The sequence below is a fragment of the Capra hircus genome, chromosome 8, assembly GCF_001704415.2.
Source record: "Capra hircus breed San Clemente chromosome 8, ASM170441v1, whole genome shotgun sequence".
Lineage (NCBI taxonomy): Eukaryota > Metazoa > Chordata > Mammalia > Artiodactyla > Bovidae > Capra > Capra hircus.
This window is the reverse complement of record NC_030815.1, coordinates 39,008,635-39,025,115: the sequence shown is the minus strand read 5'-3', so window position 1 is coordinate 39,025,115 and position 16,481 is coordinate 39,008,635. Positions and strand designations below refer to the sequence as shown.

General features: G+C 40.7%; 1 protein-coding gene across 2 annotated transcripts in view; it reads left to right on the top strand.

Moving 5' to 3' along the window:
• Positions 1-16,481, top strand: part of PDCD1LG2 (programmed cell death 1 ligand 2) — a 67,060-nt gene that overhangs the window by 21,865 nt on the left and 28,714 nt on the right. For both annotated transcript variants that reach the window (XM_013965949.2, XM_013965947.2), the window contains exon 3: positions 2,061-2,366. In XM_013965949.2, coding sequence (XP_013821403.2) covers positions 2,061-2,366 — 306 coding nt within the window. The remainder of the gene's footprint in view (positions 1-2,060; positions 2,367-16,481) is intronic.

Sequence of the window (16,481 nt, the reverse complement as noted above, 5' to 3'; positions counted from 1 at the left end):
ATATGGGTGCATGCATACTCAGTCTCTCAGTCATGTCCTACTCTTTGCAAATATGGGTAGGCTCGTCCTTTTTTTTCTCTTCCTCTCCTCCTTTTTGTTACTTATATGTTAAACCTTTAACTAGAATTTAGTATGTGCTAGGCACTGGAGACACCAAAACAAATTCAACCTGCACTGCCTTCAAAGATTTTCAGGATGGTAGAAGGAAAAACTCCAGTCAGAAGAGAATTTCAATGTGAATCATTCGAGCAACTAAAAACCCCCCTATCTATTTTTACGTGAAATCTGTTGTCCAGGATGGTCAGAATACCACTTTCTCAAGAACTAAAGCATGGTAGAAAAGAAAGGAACCAATGTTTGCTGCCTACCTACTACCTGCCAAAATAAGCCATTTTGTGCTGTTTATCTAGTTTTCACCACACTGCTGGCAGGTAGATTTAACCTTGGACCTTTGCAGATAAAGAGGCCGAGACTCATAGAAGTTTAATGACGTGATCTAGATCAAAGGGTTCATAATCTGGATACACTCAGAATTTGAACCCAGGTTCATCTGTCACTAAATCCCAAGCTCTTTTCATACTATGTTTTGTGTTTTACAGCATATTCTAGAAGCCATCCCCAAATATTTGTTAAATGAAAGTTTTGAATTAATTAAATGAATGGATTAATGAAGCAAGTCCTACTGAACATAATTTGATCTAATCTTCTGTCATAATTCAGAAGCTACTTTGAGATCGTACACACAGTCTTAATGACTGCCCATTTATTATTGATGGAAACAGCATAATTTTGTACAGTCTCTCACAATTTATTCATGCATACACTACTTTCATTAGTTTTGCCATGTTTGACTACTCTTTGCACTATTGTTTTTATAGAATTATCTAAATCAACTGGGCTTTTATTTTTTGAAGAAAACAATCTACCCCTGTGGTAAATGGAAAACCAGTATCAATGATACTAGTAAATAGAAGATATGAGCAAAAATAAATGCAATAAAAGTAAAGTGGTGCTCTAAAGTCTCCTGATAATATCTGCCTGAGCGCTTCTTGTTTTATTAAAAGGAAAAATAACCATTGTTAGAAATGTGAAAGTCTAGTTGCAAATTGTATGTAATTTGAAAGATTGAAATAGAATTGAAGAGGGAATAAATTCTCTGAATAACCCAACTCCCTTTGGGCCTTGATTCTTTCATATCTAAAATCATTGTGCATACTTCTTGAGGTATATGTCTCACATTTGGGGAGCTTCTGTTTCAAAAACTATAGATTTTGAAGTCAACCATCTGACTGGCTCTGAATTTTAACTTTACTAATTGTGCATCCTGAAACAATTGTGCGTCCTCTTTGACCCAGTTTCTTCAACTATAAAACAGTAATGATTATGTGTATTTTATGGTTGCATTTTCAGTATTGAATGATATGGTTTAGAGTCTAGAACAGTGGCCGACACATGGTAGATATACATTAAGTATTAGTAGAAAAGACATTTCTACAGTGGGCTTGTATGATGTAGTGGTCAAAAGCACTTGAACTTAGCAATACCTAGGTCTGATCCTGGCTGTGCAATCTTAGGCAAGTTGTCTAACCATTCTGTATCAGTTTAATTTTCTAAAAAGAAGATGGCTCTACCTCATTGGCTTGCTGGGGAGACTAAAAGAGATCATGTGTTAGCAGAGGCCCACCACCTAGTAAGAATTCAACAGTTGATAGTTGTTATTATTACTATCTCTGCTGAGAGGAGGTAAAATTTGGCAGGGAATGATGTAATTTGATCCATATAAAGAAAATGAGCTTGGATCATGGGAGCAGTGGGAGGCCAGTCAGCTGTACAGGTGACGAGTGTTGAGAGGCAAGAACTACCTCAGAGCAGGGATCAAGAATTACACTCTTTCGCAAAGTGGATGGGGCAAGGGATAGAAAAGAACTTCTGCAAATGCCCAGATAATGATAGGTGTCTCCTGGGAAACCAAGGTTATATGGGTCTCCTCAGCTCCCCCACTCTGAACAGAACTGAAATGTGAAGCCAAACAGTGGGAGAATGTCTTATTTTCTGTTCAGCTTTGTTCACAGTGACCGTCCCAAAGGAAATGTACATGGTAGACTACGGCAGCAATGTGACCTTGGAGTGTGATTTTGACACTGGAGGTCCTGTGGAACTCGGAATTTTAAAAGCCAGTTTGCAAAAAGTGGAAAATGATACAGTCTTGCTCAGTGAAAGAGCCACTTTGCTGGAGGAGCAGCTGCCCCTGGGGAAGGCCTTGTTCCTCATCCCCCGAATCCAGCTGAAGGATGCAGGGCAGTACCGCTGCCTGATCATCTATGGGATTGCCTGGGACTACAAGTACCTGACACTGAAAGTCAAAGGTGAGTACTTTCAGGGCCTGGAATCCACGGAGGCACCTCTCCAATGCAGGACCTATTAGTTGCAAGTAACAAGTCCACTGAAGCTAGCCAAGCAAAAACTGGGATGATGATTATTAACAGAAAAAGCTACCTCAGAGAAGACAAAAGCACCTGCTCAGAAGTAGTTTTTCATATCTACGTATAAAGCAATGGAGGTGAGGGTAAATGGGGATAGAGGGAATAAAACGGGTATAGAGAAAGCCAGGAAAATGACTCCCTGTAAGTTGGGAGGGTACCAAAGATAAGTTTTGCCTAATCCACAGGAATGATATTGGCTTGATATTATACTACTCTTTCAGAGTCCAGAGTTTTTTAAACCATGATTTGCCACCCATTAAAAGTTTAAAATATCAGTTTAAAGAGTGACAAAAGTGGGTTTTTTACCAATAAAATTAATAAATGAATAGAATTGAATATATCAGGGCATCACAAACTTTTTCAGAGGGTGTGTGTGTGTGTGCGCGCGCACGCACGCGCGCGTGCATGCATGTGGGTGTGCATCTTGGCTTGTAGTATAATAAATTCTTTCTCACTCTGGGTCATAGACTAAAATGTTTGGGAAATGCTACTCTAGCCTCAGTCTTATCTATTGCACAGAAACAGCTGAAGTTCAGAGTACTGAAATGGGTAGCCTGAGGGAGCCAGTTCAGTAGCTGTCTCCATTCCTCTGAGTTGAGGGCTCTCTCCACCACAACATGAGCCAAGAACCTAAATCAGAAGAGAATCTTCAAGTTGCTGTTTGTTCTGGAAAAGGTCACTTGAGGAAAGACATAACAACTATAGAAAAGTAGATTTGGCTCTGTTAATCAGCTTGTGTGGCTCAGCCTTTACTAACTGTTCTGAGGTAAACTATGTCGGTTTTCCTCTGCCGCTAGACCTCAGAGGATCTGTTCTGTCTTCTGGAGAGTCTCCGAATTTTGGTCCCTAAAGACCATTGACCTGGACAGCTGTGGTGTAATTTTACAATCTGGAATAAAGAAGGACAAACTGGTATAATTAGAATGAGGGTGAATGTTGTTTTCACCTGTGACCTTGAGTGGGTTATTTCGATTTTCATCAGTCAGTCTGAGTTCAGTCGCTCAGTTGTGTCCGACTCTGTGACACCATGGACTGCAGCACTCCAGGTTTTCCTGTCCATCACCAAGTCCCGGAGCTTACTTAAACTCATGTCCATTGAGTTGGTGATGCCATCCAACCACCTCATCTTCTGTCATCCCCATCTCCTCCTGCCTTCAATCCTTCCCAGCATCAGGGTCTTTTCCAATGAGTCAGTTCTTCTCACCAGGTGGCTCAAGTATTGGAATTTCAGCTTCAGCATCAGTTCTCCAATGAGTATTCAGGACTGATTTCCTTTAGGGTGGACTGGTTGGATCTCCTTGCAGTCCAAGGGACTCTCAAGAGTCTTCTCCAACACCACAGTTCAAAAGCATCAATTCTTCAGTGCTCAGCTTTCTTTATAGTCCAACTCTCACAACCATACATGACTACTGAAAGAACCATAGCTTTGACTGGATGGACCTTTGTTGGCAAAATAATGTCTCTGCTTTTTAATATGCTGTCTAGGTTGGTCATAGCTCTCCTTCCAAGGAACAAGAATCTTTTAATTTCATGGCTGCAGTCACCATCTGCAGTGATTTTGGAGCCCCCCAAATAAAGTCAGTCACTGTTTCCATTGTTTCCCCATCTATTTGCCATAATGTGATTGGACCGGATGCCATGATCTTCGTTTTCTGAATGTCGAGTTTTAAGCCAACTTTCTCACTCTCCTTTCACTTTCATCAAGAGGTTCTTTAGTTCTTCTTTGCTTTCTGCCATAAGGGTGGTATCATCTGAATATCTGAGGTTATCCTAATCTGGAATTTTTCTTATTTGTCAAAGAATAGCAATAGTAGCTGGAGAAGGCAATGGCAACCCACTCCAGTACTCTTGCCTGGGAAATCCCATGGACAGAGGAGCCTGGTAGGCTGCAATCCATGGGGTCTCTAAAGGTTGGACACGACTGAGCGACTTCACTTTGACTTTTCACTTTCATGCATTGGAGAAGGAAATGGCAACCCACTCCAGTGTTCTTGCCTGGAGAATCCCAGGGACGGGGGAGCCTGGTGGGCTGCCATCTATGGGGTCGCACAGAGTCGGACACAACTGACCCAACTTAGCAGCAGCAGCAGCAATAGTAGCATCTACCACATAGGATTACTGTAAAAATTAAAAGAGATAACGTAAAAAACTGAGCATGATGCCTGGCATATGATGGGTGTCCAGAGATTTGCTTCAAAGACCCTCAGTTCCCACAAGGATAGTGCCCTCTTACACATCAACTAACAGTGAATCATCAAGAAAGCCCTCAGCCTGGATGTAACCTCCTACCTTTACTGCGTTTTCTACAGTCAGCTGGGAGGAGCTCCAGACATTGATGTTAGTCTGAGTTTAATCAATGGGAGGAGAGAGAGCTCAACATCCTCACGATCTCCTAGTGTCCTTGGATATCTGCACCCCGAAATCACTGCCCCATGTTTGTTGATCTTTGTGGGCATGCTTTAATGCATGTAGGATCCTTGGGCAATTTGATACCAGTCCCAGTCTTTCTTGCTCTGGCTGAGAGGTGTCCCTCATGCATGGAAAGGCACTCTGCCTGCTTCCTCACCTAGATCAGGGATGATGTGACAGGATGACTCAAACCTTAAATAATTAATTATTAATCCCTTATACCTTTAATGATTGTCCATCTAGACTATGCTGCTGCTGCTGCTGCTGCTGCTGCTGCTGCTGCCGCCGCTGCTGCTGCTAAGTCGCTTCAGTCATGTCCGACTCTGTGTGACCCCATAGACGGCCTCCTACCAGGCTCCTCCGTCCCTGGGATTCTCCAGGCAAGAACACTGGAGTGGGTTGCCATTTCCTTCTCCAGTGCATGAAAGTGAAAAGTCAAAGTGAAGTCGCTCAGTTTTGTCCCACTCTTAGCAACCTCATGGACTGCAGCCTACAAGGCTCCTCTGTCCATGGGATTTTCCAGGCAAGAGTATTGGAGTGGGGTGCCATTGCCTTCTCCAGTCCAGCTAGACCATATGGGATCACAAAGACTTTCTATGGGATGCATACACATAGACAGTTTTAGGAAATTAGTTTCTGGATTTTCATCTTCCTCAAATACTCTTTCCCTAAATTGACTGTGCCTGAGAATGTGCCTTGCAGGCAAGGCTCTTGGGGTTCCCCTAAAACACTTCCTCTTTTAATTTTGCTTTATACATTTCATATAAAGCCTACCTCTCACCCATCATGAATATAATGCTTTGCTCCGAGGTGTGAAAACTTACATAGTGCCAAACAAAAGAATGACTGGAAATACTGATATCTTACCAAATTGTAATGGCTAACAAATCCTTCAGCAAACCAGAAAGTATCAAATTCTCTGTTTTCAGCAAAACTGAAGTAGTCCCTAATAGAGTTAATAGCTAATAAAAAAAATGAAGTACTTTTGTTATATAAATCATAAGGCTTTCAAAGAATGAAATATTGCTATAACTGAACTCCTTCCATGCCCACCTATTTATTCATATGAGTAAGATTCCTTAGCCCTTATAGCTACAAAAAATGAAAAACAGAAATAGAATTGATTCTGAAGATTGTCTCATTCCAAATGTTAAGTCATTTGCATCCTCATGCACAGGTAGAAAATGAGAATCCCGTCCATCCCATTAAGAGATACATTTCCAGTAAACTTTTCTTATGTTTAATAATTGTCAATATTCATAATATTTGTTTTGATTTTACATGTGCTGATAATAATGGAAATTAGACCTCAATGCTGAATAACAATTTGAACACTTAAAGCCTCATGGTCACAAGAAAAAAATTTAATTTCAATAGCTATACATTTTTGTTGCTGCAAAGAAACAAAAGGATAACCACAAAGGAGTGATCAAACATGTTGCATTAGGATAAAATTCTGTAGAAGTGTAGAAGTGTAGAGTGATATTTAAGGAATATTAATAAAAAGAAAAGTTCTGACCATTAGAGTAGAATATATGTATTTTTCTTTTTTTATAAATTTATTTATTTATTATTTATTGGCTGCACTGGATCTTTGTTGCTGTATGTGGACTTTCTCTGGTTGTGGTGTGTGGGCTTCTCATTGCCGTGGCTTCTCTTATTGTGGAGCACAGGTTCCAGGCACATGGGCTTCAGTAGTTGTGGCTCACGGGCTTAGTTGCTCTGCGGCATGGGGGATCTTCACAGACCAGGGATCGAACGGGTGTCCCCTGCATTGCAATGAGGATTCTTAACCACTGGACCACCAGGAAAGCCCTGTATCTTTCAGTGGATGGTGGTGTGTATTAAAGACACCTTCTTTGATATCTAGGTGATGTTGGATACATTTGTGAAAGAGTGAAATGCCTTACTGAAAATATGTGTTCGTAAAATGCTAAACATTATGTATTTTTCCAATATAGAAACCTATGAAATATTCCAAGAATAAACTTAATAAATATGTGAGAGGGGGCACACTGCATCACAATTGTTTTAGGAGGAATGCAAGCAAAAAGGAAAAAAAAAGAGGAGGTTGAAGTCAAGCACCTAAGGATATTCTGCCCTAACTGGGGGTCTCTGAAAGAAACAGGGGAGATCTGGGACCTCAGTTAGGGTGTGCTTAAATAAAACAAGACTAGAGGAAGGATGTGTTTGTCTTTAAAATGCCTGATTTTTGGCATATACTTGAAAATAGATTTATAATAGTTTCTTTGATGTCTGGACAACAGTTCATAATAAATATGGTGAAGAGAGGATGGATTTCATAAGGACAGGGAAAAAAAACACCAGATAGCACGGCTAAAGAGTTTATAAAAGACAGTAACAGAAGGCTGCAGTTTTTGAAATGCCTGGTTGCAACCCAAGATTAGATATCTGTCAGAGAAAGGCCAGGCAGCATGATGGAAGAGGAGAGCACAGCAGCCATGAGAAGCCAGGGATTGAGCACAGCGGCTGAGAACCGGCCTGTGCGTGGATCCCAGACAGACACAGAGCAGGAGCTAAGAACAGAAGGGCCAAACCATCCTGAAGGCCTGAGCAGGCTGAGGCTTGGCAGAATTTCTTTAAATCAACAGAAAGGCCCAGGATAGAGTACAACTTCATCAAAAGGTGGAGGAAGAAGGCAGCATAGAGAGAAACAGCCTTCACCCTAAGAAGGGGAAGACAAACAGCAAAGGGAGGAGACAGCCCAAGAGAAACATCTTAGTAGTGAAATGATGTCTGTACGTTGAGCTTCTAGACCCAGAAAAAAGCATTTGCTAAAGTAACTTAGTAATGAGGCTAAATCTCTGCTCTGTCTTTGCTCCCTGGGGAAACAGAAAGGAATAAGGAAAGCCTGAGAAGAAAACAATATCCTGAATTTTGAGGGGTGGGAAAGCTCCTGGGAATTACAAACTGTTTAACCTGATGTTCCTCTCCAGGTCATTTAACAGACCAATTGAGAGCAGTCCTAAAATATTTCTTTTAATGACTGCTAGATACCTGCCAGGACTCTTTAAGTTTAAGGCATTTAAAACTACATTTTTTTCCACCTTAGTTATGGTCATTATGATGATAAAGCAGATAATACTATGTACAGTAGATAATATAGTGCTATAATATATAGTAAAGATAATAAAGCTTATCTTTATTTTAGAAATGCTAAAGTTGCCAGTAACATTTGAATCATATAGTCAGAGATAGCAGGATAACAGAAAGCATTTAAACCAGTGGATGCTGAAATCAGAAAGTAGTAATTCTTTTGATGAAACAGACTGAGAAGCCAAATGGAGAATAGTGAGGCAAGTCAGCAATTAGTGAAAGCAGGAAGAGATAATAATTACCAGCACTAATTGACTATTTAATACGTTCTACGTACCTAACTCATTTATCATTCAAACACTACAGTTAAGGATAAGTAATACTGTGCCTATTTTACAAATGAGGCTTAAGGCTTGACAAGTTATATAAGCAGCACTTAAGTCTAGTCAAAATTTTTGGACTCTAAGGCCCATGTTCTTAACTACTATGCTTACCATGTGTTGTTTTGCTAAACCAGACAAGTAAGTACCAATGGGTTGAAGCTACCATGAGGCAAAATTTGACTTGGCATAAAGATAATCTTCCCAATGAAAGTTTAACTTTCTTATTGTCTAATCACTGCAAGGACCACTTCTGGAAGTAGAAGCTTCCATTCGTAAGTATATTTAACCAAAAGTTAGTTATCTAGTAGGTTACCAATATCAAGAAAAAAAAATATTATTAAAGAGAAAAAGGGACATTTCATAATGATAGAAAAAAATCAATTCAGCAGGAAGATATAGCAATCCTAAATGTGTATACATCTAACCATATAGCTTCAAAGTGTATAAAACAAAATTTGACAGACCTAAAAGGAGGAATAAACGGATCCATAATCATATTTGGAGATTTCAACTCATCTCTGTTATAACTGGATTACCCAAAAAGTAAACAAGAGAGTAGAACAGCATTAGCCATCTTGATTGACTTATATAAAACTCATGCCCAACAACTACAGAATACACATTGTTTCCAAGTGCATGTGAAACATTCATTAAGATAGTCATCTAGCAAAGCTGCTGGAGAAGATGCTTCTTGTTGAGCAGGAAGTGAAGTGAAGTGAAGTGGCTCAGTCGTACCCGACTCTTTGTGACCCCATGGACTGTAGCCTGCACCAAGCTCCTCCATCCATGGGATTTTCTAGGCAAGAAAGAGTACTGGAGTGGGTTGCCGTTTCAGGAAGTTGGACTAATTGAATTTTAAGATCACTGCCACCTCTGAAATTCTAAAATTTACTCATATTTTCCTAAGAATATCACCCTCAGTCCAGCTTCCCCATTGTGTGTTGCTGATAATGATGTGTTTTCAAGCCACTTCCCAAATAAGATGGGGAGACGTCTTTAATGTTATATAAGTGAAGGATGTGGGCTCATGCCTCTCCCTCAGATCTTGCTCGTTCTTTTTTAAAAAATGTATTTTATTTTTTCATTGACGAATAGTTGATTTACAATGTTATGTTAGTTTTGTGTGTGATTCAGTTTTATATGTATGTATATATATAGATATGTGGTATATATATATATATATATTCTTTTTCAGATTCTTTTCCATTATAGGTTATTACATATTTTGAATATAATTTCCTGTGCTATACAGTAACTATTTGTAGTTCATCTATTTTATATATAGTAGTGTATATCTGTGGAGAAGGAAACAGCAACCCACTCCAGTGTTCTTGCCTGGGGAGTCCTGTGGACAGAGGAGCCTGGTGGGCTGCCGTCTATGGGGTCACACAGAGTTGGACACGACTGATGCGACTTAGCAGCAGCAGCAGCAGCAGTGTGTATCTAGGGCTCCCCAAGTGGCTCAGTGGTAAAGAATCTGCTTACCAATACAGGAGACATGAGTTTGATCTCTGGGTTGGAAAGAGCCCCTGGAGAAGGACATGTCAACCCACTCCAATATTCTTGCCTGGGAAATCCCATGGACAGAGGAGCCTGGAAGGCTATAGTCCATGGGGTTGTAAAGAGCCGGACATGAATTAGCAACTGAACAGCAGCAGCAGCAGTGTGCATCTGTTAATCCCAAACTCCTAAATTATCCCACTCCCCTATCCCCCTATAGTAACCATAACTTTGTTTTCTATGTCTATGAATCTACTTCTGTTTTGTAAATAAGTTCATTTGTATCATATTTTTAGATCCCACATATAAGTGATATCATATTTGTCTTTGTCTGACTTACTTCAATTAGTATGCTAATCTCTAGTTTCATCCAAGTTGCTGCAAATGACATTATTTCATTGTTTTTTTTTATGGCTGAGTTATATTTTATACACACACACACACTTTGGCCTTGGAGTGCAAAATGAAGTAGGGCAAAGCTAACAGAATTTTGCCAAGAGAATGCACTTGGTCATAGCAAATACCCTCTTCCAACAACACAAGAGAAAACTCTACACATGGACATTACCAGATGGTCAATACTGAAGTCAGATTGACTATATTCTTTGAAGCCAAAGATGGAGAAGCTCTATACAGTCAGCAAAAACAAGACCAGGAGCAGACTGTGGCTCAGATCATGAACTCCTTATTGCCAAATTCAGACTTAAATTGAAGAAAGTAAGGAAAACCACTCGACCATTCAGGTATGACCTAAATCAAAGTCCTTATGATTATGCAGTGGAAGTGAGAAATAGATTGAAGGGATTAGATCTGATAGAAAGAGTGCCTGAAGAACTATGGATGGAGGTTTGTGACATGGTATAGGAGGCATTGATCAAAACCATCCCCAAGAAAAAGAAGTGCAAAAAGGCAAAATGGTTGTCTGAGGACACCTTACAAATAGCAAGGATAAGAAGAGAAATGAAAGGCAAAGGAGAAAAGGGAAGGTATACCCATTTGAATGCAGAGTTCCAAAGAATAGAAAGGAGAGATAAGAAAGCCTTCCTCAGTGATCAATGCAAAGAAATAGAGGAAAACAACAGAATGAGAAAGACTAGAAATCTCTTTAAGAAAATTAGAGATACCAAGGGAACATTTCATGCAAAGATGGGCTCTATAAAGGACAGAAATGGTATGGACCTAACAGAAGCAGAAGATGTTAAGAAGAGGTGGCAAGAATACACAGAAGAACTATACAAAAAAGATCTTCATGACGATGGTGTGATCTAGAGCCAGACATCCTGGAATGTAAATTCAAGTGGGCCTTAGGAAGCATCTCTACGAACAAAGCTAGTGAAGGTGATGAAACTGCAGTTGAGCTATTTCAAATCCTGGAAGATGATGCTGTGAAAGTGCTGCACTCAATATACTAGCAAATTTGGAAAACTCAGCCATGGCCACAGGACTGGAAAAGATTAATTTTCATTCTAATCCTTAAGAAGGGCAATGCTAAAGAATATTCAAGCTACTGCACAGTTGCACTCATCTCACACGCTAGCAAAGTAATGCTCAAAATTCTCCAAGCCAGGCTTCAACAATACATGAACTGTGAACTTCCAGATGTTCAAGCAGGATTTAGAAAAGGCAGAGAAAATAAAGATCAAATTGCCAACATCCACTGGATCATAGAAAAAGCAAGAGTTTTTCGGAAAAACATCTACTCCTGCTTTATTGATTACACCAAAGCCTTTAACTGTGTAGATCACAACAAACTGTGGAAAAGTTTTAAAGAGATGGAAATACCAGACCACCTTACCTGCCTCCTGAGAAGTCTATATGCAGGTCAAGAAGCAACAGTTAGAACCAGACATGGAAAAACTGGTTTCGAATCAGGAAAGGAGTACGTTAAGACTGTGTATGGTCACCCTACTTTTTTAACTTATATGCAGAGTACATCATGCTGGGCTGGACGAAGCACAATCTGGAATCAAGTTGCTGGGAGAAATATCAATAACCTCACATGTACAGATGACCACCGTTATGGCAGAAAATGAAGAGGAACTGAAGAGACTCTTGATGAAAGTGAAAGAGGAGAGTGAAAAAGTTGGCTTAAAACTCAACATTCAAAAAACTAAGATCATGGCATCTGGTCCCATCACTTCATGGCAGATAGATGAGGAGACAGCGGAAACATTGACAGGCTTTTTATTTTCTTGGGCTCCAAAATCACTGCAGATTGTGATTGCAGCCATGAAATTAAAAGACTCTTGTTCCTTGGAAGGAACGCTACGACCAACCTAGATAGCATATTAAAAAGCAGAGACATTACTTTGCCAACACAGATCCGTCTAGTCAGAGCTATGGTTTTTCCAGTAGTCATGTATGGATGTGAGAGGAGGACTATAAAGAAAGCTGAGCACCAAATAATTGATGCTTTTGAACTTGGTGTTGGAGAAGATTTTTGAGAATCCCTTGGGCTGCAAGGAGGTCCAACCAGTCAATCCTAAAGGAAAGCAGTCCTGAGTATTCTTTGGAAAGACTGATGCCAAAGCTGAAACTCCAATACTTTGGCCACCTGATGTGAAGAACTGACTCATTGGAAAAGAACCTGATGCTGGGAAAGATTGAAGACAGGAGAAGGGGATGACAGAGGATGAGATGGTTGGATGGCATCACTGACTCAATGGACATGGGTTAGAGCAAGCTCCGGGAGTTGGTGATGGACAGGGAAGTCTGGCGTGCTGCGCAGTCCATGGGTCACAAAGAGTCGGGCACGACTGAGCAACTGAACTGAACTGAACACATACATAGACCACATCTTCTTTACCAATTCATCTGTCAATGAACATTTATATTCCTTCCATATCTTGGCAATTGTAAATAGTGCTGTAGTGCACATTCCAATACGTATATTTTTTCAAATTAGAGTTTTCGTATTTTCTGGATACATGCCCACGAGTGGGACTGCCAGATCATATGGTAATTCTGCTTTAAGGATCCTCTATACTGTTCTTGGAAGAAACATTATGACCAACCTAGATAGCATATTGAAAAGCAGAGACATTACTTTTCCAACAAAGGTCCATCTAGTCAAGGCTATGGTTTTTCCAGTGGTCATGTAGGGATGTGAGAGCTGGACTGTGAGGAAAGCTGAGCGCCGAAGAATTGATGCCATTGAACTGTGGTGTTGGAGAAGACTCTTGAGAGTTCCTTGGACTGCAAGGAGATCCAACCAGTCCATCCTGAAGGAGATCAGCTCTGGGATTTCTTTGGGAGGAATGATGCTAAAGCTGCATGGGGTCGCAAAGAGTCGGACACGACTGAGCGACTGAACTAAACTGAACTGAACTGAACTGAAAATCCAGTACTTTGGCCACCTGATGTGAAGAATTGACTCCTTGGAAAAGACCCTGATGCTGGGAGGGATTGGGGGCAAGAGGAGAAGGGGATGACAGAGGATGAGATGGCTGGATGGCATCACTGACTCGATGGACATGAGTCTGAGTGAACTCCAGGAGTTGGTGATGGACAGGGAGGCCTGGCGTGCTGCGATTCATGGCGTCGCAAAGAGTCGGACACGACTGGGCAACTGAACTGAACTGAACTGATACTGTTCTCCATTATGACTATAGCAATTTACATTCCCACCAATAGTGTAGGACGGTTCCATTTTCTCCACACCCTTCCAATATTCATTCTCTGTAGACTCTTGATGATAGCCATTCTGATTGTGTGACATGATACTTCATTGCAGCTTTGATTTGCATTTTTCTAATAATTAGCTATGTTGAGCATCTTTTCATGTGTCTGTTGTCCATCTGTAAGTTTTCTTTGAAAAAAATGTCTATTCAGGTGTTCTGCCTATTTTTTAATTGGGTTGTTTGTGTTTTTGATGTTGAGTTCTATGAGCTGTTTGTATATTTTGGAAATTAATCCCTTGTCAGTTGCATCATTTCTTGATTATTCTTTTAGGATAACATCTCTCCCATCTGCTCCCTTATTTATATAGCCAAAACTTCAGCCCAGCTCCTGATTCCTGGCCCTCCTACCTCTGAAATCACCTGTCAACTTGGCAGCCAAGACCTGTGTCTTGTCCTAAGCTACCTTGCTGGAGTAGGCCAAGCCCTCATCCATAAGACACTATTCCTATGAATCCATTTATTCTACTTTATGCCCCTCCCAAACCCCAGAGCTTACAGAAATAATCTACAACATACTAGGATGAAATGATAATAAGGGGACATCAAACCAAGGAAAAATAAGTGTAGATAAAGTAACAAAATGAGATAAAGCAAGTACTTAAAATGCATGCTTCAGGTACTATTGGATTGCTAGAGACAGACCAAAATTGGCTCCAAGGAGACCGATGATTCTAACCAGTTCAAGTTCTTTAGTAGGCTGCTTCAGAACCTAATTCTTCTCATCTTCTTCTATTTCTGAGTACCCCTAAGTCCCTCCAAAAACATCCCTCTTCCCATATTTGATGCTTCATTCCTAGACTTTTGTACTTACTTAGAGAACCATCCTCTTCTGATGATTCCAATGCAGAATTAAGAATGCTATACCCATGAAGGGCTTGAGTTCAAGTCCCCTCAGTCACCCCCGATTCCAGGCATTTTCTTGTTTATTCCTGGAGTATGCACTTAGTCTACCACATAGGGTCTTTGCATGGTGTAAGTGAGAGGAGGTATATTAAGGGGATGGAGTCAAGTTTAGAGCTACTCACCCCGGTTGTCTCTAAGTTCTTGACTAAGTGAGATATACCCAGATTAATTAGTAGCCAAATGGGAAATGACCTCCAGTTTTTAAAATAATAACTGGATGAATACGTAATTTTTTTCCTTTTGCCTCTTCCTACATTGAGCCTTCTCTTATAATCTGCACTGGAGAACATGACTCAGAATAGGGACTTCTGGTTTCTTGTTCCCTTGTCTTAAACTGAGTCCAGATTTGCAAATCAGACCCTGAAGTCACTCACCCATCCAGCCTCATAGATAAGAAAATCTTCCGCACCACTCAGTCACAAAGAGAAGCTGGAGTAGTGTGAGTGAGGAAAATGTGAGAGCATTTTGAGGCAGGCAGCCCAGCTGGTCTGGCCAAGCATGCTTAGTGGCATGGAAAAGAGGACTTCAAGAAAAGGCCACAGGCTATAAACAGCTCTTCAAGGTGCAGTCATCCTGCTCTCTGGTGACCCATGACCCCGTAAGTGAAGCAGAAGACCCGGGTTCAGTCCCTGGAGGGGGAAGATTCTCTGGAGAAGGAAATGGTTATGCACTCCAGTATTCTTGCCTGGAGAATTCCAGGGACAGGGGAACCTGACAGGCCACAGTTAATGGGGCAGCAAAGAGTCAAAGATGACTGAGTGACTAACACAATCAAATTAGCAACTCATAACATAGAGACACACAAGGGAGGCTCTCAAAAGGCAAAAGTTGTGGAGAGGGGCTTGATTATTCCTTCCACGTCCACAGAATGTAAAAGTGCAGAACATGAACTCAGTACCTAGAAAACACTTAGTAAGTCATACATATTTGATGTTTTCCATGTGGCTGTTACCATTATTTTAGTAGAAAAATCACTTTTCACCATTTGTACTCATTTATACTCCTCCCAAAAATTTGAGAAAAAAAATGTTTATTCATATCTGGGCCATATATATGTCTTCACGTCAAAGATGGTATCAAAATTCTATTTCTTAAAGACTAGCTAATGAAAGCTAGTGCCCACCCCCTCTTCCTTTCACCAAAAATCAACAGGTTACTTTTTGCCCTCCCTTGTACTTGCATATGTGGTTAACATTTATTTTTAGCTATAGTCTAAAACAGTTGGACAGTTTGTCCTTGTGTCTTCCTGGTGCTCTCAGTGTCACTTGTATCTATTTTAGACCTCAGTTTTCTAGAGAGCAGGGAGGAATATCTGGTTAATTCATTCAGCATCCACTGCACAGAATGGTGTGTGCGTGTATGTGTGTGCACGCACGTGTGTGTGCATATGTGTGTGTGCATGCATGTGTGGGGTGTTATAGAGGAGAAATAACTAATAAGTATACTCTATTCTTGAATATGTATAGACAGAATCTAGGTCTTCTAAAAATAATAGCACTTATCATGTACCTGCTGTTCAGTTCAGTTCAGTTCAGTTGCTCAGTCATGTCTGACTCTTTGCAACCCCACGAATCACAGTACACCAGGCCTCCCTGTCCATCACCAACTCCCGGAGTTTACCCAAACTCATGTCCATTGAGTCAGTGATGCCATCCAACCATCTCATCCTCTCTCATCCCCTTCTCCTCCTGCCCCCAATCCCTCCCAGCATCAGGGTCTTTTTTTTTTTTTTTTTTTGTCAGGGTCTTACCAATGAGTCAACTCTTCGCATGAGGTGGCCAAAGTATTGGAGTTTCAGCTTCAGCATCAGTCCTTCCAGTGAACACCCAGGACTGATCTCCTTTAGAATGGACTGGTTGGATCTCCTTGCAGTCCAAGGGACTCTCAAGAGTCTTCTCCAATTGATTCAAAGCATCAATTCTTCGGCACTCAGCTTTCTTCATAGTCCAACTCTCACATCCATACATGACCACTGGAAAAACCATAGCCTTGACTAGATGGACCTTTGTTGGCAAAGTAATGTCTCTGCTTTTTAATATGCTCTCTAGGTTGGTCATAGCGTTCCT